At 49.3% G+C, this 6,910-nt stretch overlaps 1 protein-coding gene across 1 annotated transcript in view; it reads left to right on the top strand.

Moving 5' to 3' along the window:
* Positions 1 to 231: 231 nt before the first annotated feature.
* LOC114072336 (sodium- and chloride-dependent glycine transporter 2-like) overlaps positions 232 to 6,910 on the top strand; it is a gene marked incomplete at its 3' end in the record, with an annotated part of 13,386 nt that continues 6,707 nt past the window's right edge. The window contains exons 1-7 of the mRNA XM_027910245.1: positions 232 to 333; positions 1,557 to 2,084; positions 3,161 to 3,299; positions 4,491 to 4,622; positions 4,943 to 5,116; positions 5,809 to 5,950; positions 6,393 to 6,525. Of these exons, the coding sequence (XP_027766046.1) occupies positions 331 to 333; positions 1,557 to 2,084; positions 3,161 to 3,299; positions 4,491 to 4,622; positions 4,943 to 5,116; positions 5,809 to 5,950; positions 6,393 to 6,525 (1,251 nt within the window). The remainder of the gene's footprint in view (positions 334 to 1,556; positions 2,085 to 3,160; positions 3,300 to 4,490; positions 4,623 to 4,942; positions 5,117 to 5,808; positions 5,951 to 6,392; positions 6,526 to 6,910) is intronic.

Below are 6,910 nucleotides of genomic sequence, written 5' to 3'. Positions count from 1 at the left end.
TCTCCCGCGCTCCTGCTGGATTTGGTTTAGTAGTCAGCCCCCACATGAGTCACGGGGAACACGCAATGCCACTGCCGCGTGAGTGACAGCAGCCGGCGCTCCGGCTCCTCGTTGTCCCTTTAAAATCTGAAACCAAGGCTAATGATTTATCAAGCTCTTATTATCAAGAAAATGTCACACGAAGGGCACCTTGCTATGCACTGACGCAAACCCAGTCTTTCCCAAGGAAGTATAGAAAGCTTTGCTCTGGACCGGGCAAAACCCAGTCTTGCCGATTGCCCCGTAGCGCCGTTTTTGCCTCTATCGACTCGATCTGTGGCTATTTAAGACATGGTAAGTGCTTGATTTTTGATCTTCCATACCGAGAAGGGTTGGAGAAGGGGGAGCTGTCCGCGGTGCTGCCGGCGGAGCCAGCGCGGGAAGCGGACCTGGGTAGGGATCGCTGCCGGGGAAGGAAGGGGGCGAGGGAGGGAGAAAAAAGGTTGTACCCCAAAATGCACTCAGACAGCGGCCGAGTCCTTGCAGATCTTACCCCCGATGCCGGGAGATGGGATTGCGATGGAGAGAAAACTTGTGAGGGAAATGCCGACTGGTGGTTTTGTGAAACGTTCTGAAAAAAAAAAGAGAAAGTGTATTTGTAAATATTAACCCTTATATAACCCTAATATTAAACAGATGGAAAACGTAGGGGGTTTCTGCAGATTGTGTAATGTACATATTAAAAAAAATAGCGATTTAAATTATAACTTTAAACTGAGGGGAAAGGCACGGGTGAGCGGGAAAGTGTCATCAATAATCTCTTTAATTAATAGAGAATGCTTAAAAAAAATCCATGGAGATATGCGAGTTGGATACATAGGAAAAAGATTAGGGAAAATCCAGCTGTTATTGGCGGTAATTCCATTCTGGTAGTGTGGTTATGTTTTGGGGGGATTTTTTTGCATTTCCCCGTCTTGCTGACAGGCTTTGAAGCGTGGCAGCCAGCTCAGAAATGTTCACCAGCACTATTTCACTTGTTTTTTAACATCCCCTGCTGCCTACAGGGCAGCTTGTCTCTTGCTCATATATATATAAAAAAAAAAGTCGATGTGCATTGTTGAATGACAGAAAGGAAATGGGGCGTAAAATTAAAGAATCTTTCTACACTGGTGATAGGGAAGGGAGCATCCTACAGTCGTGATGTGAAATCTAACGAGGTCTGGCGGCGCAGTGCTGTAGAAACACTTATTTAAACTTGAATTACGGGTTTGCAGATGCTGGTGCTGGGTTTTATTTGACGGTTTGGTTTTGGTTTGGGATTTTTTTTTTTCCCCCCCGATGTACGGTACTGTTTTTCCCCCAGAATATTAACACTGAGTTAGGAGGGCAAGCAGGCGAGCCGGGGCTCCTCGAAATTCTGCAACGCTCCTGTATCCACATTTTCTAGCGCATGCGTTTTCTGCACGGGGACAGAAATTCGTAGAACCTCTGCAGCACCAACATTTTTTTTTTTTTCCCCCTCCCCTCCCCTCCTTCTTCTTCTTCTTTTGGTAAAATATGTGACGTTCTCATTTTAGGATTACGCCAGTCAAAGGGATATGAGCAAGCAGGCCGTGAACAACCCCGAACCCGTGGCTCGCGGACCCAATGAAGGCGCGGGAGTTGTGAGAATCGGTGCCCAAAATGAGGCGCAGAACGCCCCGCCGCAAAGCCCCACCGCGACGGCCGGGCTGCCCCGGTCCCTCTCCAACGACAGCAAGGCGCTTCCCCCCGAGGAAGCCAAACCAAATGGCTCCGAGAGGACCAAAGTCGGGATCTGCAAGCTCAGCAGCACCCCGGTGCAAGCCAACTCCACCCTCCGCGGGGAATCTGTGGAAGCCTTTCCCTGCAAGCACGGCCCCGGGGTAGGCACCGCCGGGCAAGCTGCCGTCCCCCACTGCAAAATTCCCGCTCTGCAGAGCACGGACGGGGACGCTAATCTGAGCCTCGGTAAGAGCACGCTGGAGCAAAACAGCACCAAGGGCGCCTGGGTGACCTTGAGCCAGAGCACCGTGGTACTGGGCACGGATGGCAACACTTCGGTCCTTCCCGGCAGAGTGGAGGGGGTGAGTTGTCTCCTTACGGGTTTTCTTCCTCCCAACCCCACCCCCGGCTTCAGCTCGTGGGAGGTCTCTGCCGCTCGGCACCGATTTGGGGCTGAAGTTCTGAAAGCGCGTCCCGGTCAGCCAGGGGATGGGGGCTGTGCGGTGGGGAGGAGAGAAGGGGAGAGAGGATCTTAGATCCGGAGCTGTAATGCTGGCGAGTGCTAATAATGTAACATCGGTACTAAAGGGCCATCCTGTGTAATTCCCGTCCGTTCCCTAGGCCGTGCCTGTCGGTGCATCCCGGGTCTGGCCCGCGCATCCCCTTGAACATCTCCCTGCGTGAGGTCCGGTCCTGTCCCCAGCGTCGGATGGGAAGGGCGCCTCGGCCTTCGCCTCCTCAGGCTCTGCCGCCCGCCCCAACCCCCAGTGGCTGCGTGCCTTGGGCCCTGTAACCAGAACCAGGGCCAAATAAATCAGCCCAAATCCCGTAAGAGGTCGAACGAGCCAGGGGGTTCCGCCGGCGGGATGAGAGGCCGGGAACGCGCCGCGCCCGCCCCTCTCCCTGTCCTTCCGCGTATCTGCATTTACCCTGGAACGGGGAGGATTTGGGATTTCGTTCTGCAAAAGCGCTTCTTTAGTCCATCTGCGTGTGCTGCGCCCCTGGGGGGGATCGGTCCTTACCCCTCCGAGGGCACTGGAGGTGCTTCAACCCCCGGAGGGAGGAGGTGAGACCTCCCAGGCAACCCCTCACTCTCCCTTCCCCCGAGGCCTCAATGGCGGGCTGTGGTTTAAACCCACCTTTCGTGCGTTTTTTTTTTTCCTCTCTCTCTCTTTTATTCTTTTTTTTTTTTTTTTTTTTTTTTGGACAGAGGCCTGGCAGCCGTGGCTGGGGCTGCAGGGGGGGCCTCCCGGGAGGGTCCCTCCGGCCCGGCCGCTGCTCGCCTGGTGCAGCCGCAGCACCGCGGGGCTTGTCTGCAAAAGCAGCTGCTTTCCCATCTCTCTCTTTCTTTTCTTTTCTTTCTTTTTTTTTTTTTTTCCCCTTCTTTTCCTTTTCGTTCTCCCCCTCCACTTTTCCTCCTCCTTTTCTCCCCTTTTAGGAAGACGATGTGGGGGATGAAAATAAAGCCCGAGGGAACTGGTCTAGCAAGCTGGATTTCATCCTCTCCATGGTGGGTTATGCAGTGGGGCTGGGCAATGTCTGGAGGTTCCCGTACCTGGCCTTTAAGAATGGGGGAGGTATGATGGCTTTTTCCTGTCTCTCTACCTGCAGTGCCGTACGGGTCTGAGCCAGTCCCTGCCTTTTTGGGGGGGAGAAAAAGGAGGGAAGAGGGGGCTGGTGGCCCCCTATTGCCAGGCAGCCAGCCCCGGGCTGAGCCGAGGTGCCAGGGCACCTTCAGACCATCAGCGACGTGGTGAAGCATCTGCCAGGGGGTTTTTGGTTTTGGTTTGGTTTTGGTTTGGTTTTTTTGTGTTTTTTTTTTTTTTTTTTTTTTTTTTTTGTGACGGTCACCTCGGAAAGTAGGAAAGCTCCGACGAGATTTCGTTAAAAAGGCAGCGCTTTCCTTAAAAAAACACCTGCAATTGGTGCTGGCCGGAGTGGGAGGAAAATGAAGAGGCGGGTTGATCACAGAGGGAGGGCTCCGGGACACCCCTCGCCTCATTTATGCACAGTCGGGTCTGAATCCGCAACCGGTGGGATGGGGGAAGAGGAGGGAGGAAACGTTTGTACACAGAGCTTTAGAATCGGGATAGTCACAGGAGGAAGTTTGATCCCGAGCAGAGACATTTTGTTATTTCTTGAAGTTCGGGCTAATTATTTTAAATCTCTCAATGATCCGATTGAAAAATAATCTTTTGAATTAGAGCGAATGCTGCTCAGCAGAATAGCTGAGATGTTGGGAGAGGGTTTGTGCAGTTAATAGTTTTCACGGAGAAGGAAAAGTTTATTTGCAGGGGTTCTCCTACCAGAGGCTCTTATTTAAACGGAGAATCGGTGAGGGTTACTGGGTTCAACCCACTGCAGCTGTAAAACCCTTCCCTCTACTGAAAGGTCTGTCAGCAGCGGGGATTTGCGCTGCGATCATCGAAAACGATTGTGTAGAACCTGTTTTCTGTGAAGGAAGCAGCGATTTTAAACTAATTCTTTTTTAATTGTCAGCATTTTTTTTTCTTTTTTCTCGTGAGAACTTCTAAGTGGGAGGCGTTAAAGCACTCCTTTAACAATACTATTGTCTCGAGCAAATGCTGGAAAGGTAGAAAGCTGCCGCCCACCTTCCCCCACCCCATTCCCGCCCCGTCGAGGCCGGCGGCACCGGGAATCGATAACAAACAGAAAAATTTTACTAGCTGCATGTTTTGACTGAGTTGTCCCCAGTATCGCGGGGTGATTCAGGATGCTCTCTCTTCTCTCCCCTCCTGCCCCCCAAGGTGCGTTTCTCATCCCCTATTTGATGATGTTGGCTCTAGCTGGGATCCCCATTTTCTTCCTGGAAGTCTCCCTGGGGCAGTTTGCTAGTCAGGGCCCCGTGTCGGTCTGGAAAGCCATCCCGGCCTTGCAAGGTGAGCGGAGCAGGAGCCGGCCCGGTTTTGGGGAGCATGACCTGCACCACTCCCTCTCTCGCATGGCTTCAGCCGCATGTCCTTGCGCGGTCCTTGCGGGGGAAGGCCCTCAAAGCAGGGGGACACCCTCCCTCCCCCCGTACCTGTGCCAGTTGCGGGGGAAGCCCCTCAAAGCGGGGGGACCCCCGTGCCGGAGGAAGCCGATGCTTTGCAGCCGCCGGGCCCCGCCGCTCCCCGGGCTGCGGCCGCTGTTCCCCCCACCCCGCCCCTTTCCCCGGGATTAACAGCGATCTTCTCCTCTCTCCCCTCTCTGTTCCCAGGCTGCGGCATCGCCATGCTGATCATCTCGGTTCTAATAGCCATATATTACAATATTATCCTGTGCTACACACTTTTCTACCTTTTCGCGTCCTTTGTGCCCGTGCTGCCCTGGGCCTCCTGTAACAACCCGTGGAACACGCCAGACTGTAAAGATAAAAACAAACTTTTGCTAGGTGAGCTGGGACATGCTTTTTATTTAATTTATTTATTTATTTGTTTATTTATTTTAAATTTATGGCCGAGGTGGTTTTCCAGAGCTTTCTTCAGCTCAGCTGCGCCCCTGGGAGATGCCAGAGGAGACTGCGGATGGCCATGGCTGGGCGAGGTTCCCAGCACGGAGGAACGGCCCCTTTCAAAACCGCTTTGAAACGATCTGTATCACATGATCTGTATCACATTTATTTAAATTTTTTTTCCTCATCGAGGATGAATGAGATTTGTCAGTTAAAATGACAATAAAAGCCCAACTTGCGCCCTCCCGGGATGGGGGAAAGCTCTGTGTAGGGGAGAAAGCACAGAACAAAATACCATAGCTGGCAGCCTCGGGTGTTGGTTAAAGACAAATTATTTGTCTTTAGAGAAGCTTCTCTTAATAGAGAAAAAACCCCCAAAACCTGAAAACCGTTTTTGCAAACAGTTGAAACTCACAGTGACATGAAAAGGGGAAAAGTAAACCCAGTAAGCAACCTTCCAGAAAAGATACTGGCACTTGAACAAGGATTCAAGTGATTATATGTGACCAACTGCATTTTAGTAATTTTACAAAAAATCCCAGATAACCAAAAAGCCCCGAACCCACTATGCATCTTTTTTGTTTGTATTTATTTTATTTTATTTTCATTTAATTTTCCTTGTTCCTCCCTAGATTCCTGCATTATTGGTGACCATCCAAAAATACAAATCAAGAACTCTACTTTCTGTATGAGTGCCTATCCAAACTTAACCATGGTTAACTTCACCAGGGAAGGAAACAAAACATTTGTCAGTGGAAGTGAAGAATATTTCAAGTAAGATCTTTCTTTGTTTATTGACCGTTATGTTAATCTTTCTTTAATATCCATTGGAACAGGAAACAAATCACTGCTTGGAAAACTAGAAATGTAATAGTTATGGACAGCAAATAATGCTAATTTTTTATGTGTAGGAATGATGAAAGGCAGTTCAAATGCTGGATTACTTGTGTTCTGTTCCTATGGTGCTCAGCACAGCTGGGGTGTTGGCCCACACCCTGCAGTTTTATCTGCTACTGCAATGCAGATAAATAAAATAGTACATGGTGAGAATCGCTGGAACCTTCTAGAGAAAGTGCTGAGGATGCTGAAGCAAAACTAAATACTCCAGGAATTTGCACTCAATTACTGCCTCTGGTTGCTTTATAATGCTGTCATTATTTTTTTCTATTATTTTTCCCCCCCGATTTAATTTTTTTTTTTTTTTTTTAATTCTTAGGTACTTTGTATTGAAGATTTCAGCGGGGATTGAATATCCTGGTGAGATCAGATGGCCCTTGGCACTATCTCTTTTCCTAGCTTGGGTGATTGTATATGCCTCCCTTGCCAAAGGCATCAAGTCATCAGGAAAAGTAAGAACAGTATTTGGGATTCACAAGAAAACAGGGTGATGTTTTAAGGAAGTCACACTCATTTAAGGCACTGAATTACTGAAAATATTTTCACTAAATGACTAAGTATTGATTGAAATGCCTTTTTCCTGTCTGTGTTTTCAGTCAGAACATACGAAAAGACAATTTTGGTTCAGCGTTTGTTCCCTAATCCTCAATCAGTCTAAAAGGAGCTCTTGAACTGCACTCAGCAGTGGGATGGCAAAAAGGGGACCTTCCAGCCTTCCTTATTCTCTGTGGTGTTTATTAAAATAGTGCAGTCATCTCGCATTTCACTGGAATTCAGGAAATTTTGATGTAAATTTGGATGTTAAGTAACATGTTTTAAAATCAGAACTGAACTTCA

The sequence above is a fragment of the Empidonax traillii genome, unplaced genomic scaffold, assembly GCF_003031625.1.
Source record: "Empidonax traillii isolate 1590-97213 ecotype Southwest subspecies unplaced genomic scaffold, ASM303162v1 scaffold3018:size24656, whole genome shotgun sequence".
NCBI lineage: Eukaryota > Metazoa > Chordata > Aves > Passeriformes > Tyrannidae > Empidonax > Empidonax traillii.
Note: the sequence above shows the minus strand (reverse complement) of the source record. Positions and strands in the feature narration are given on the sequence as shown.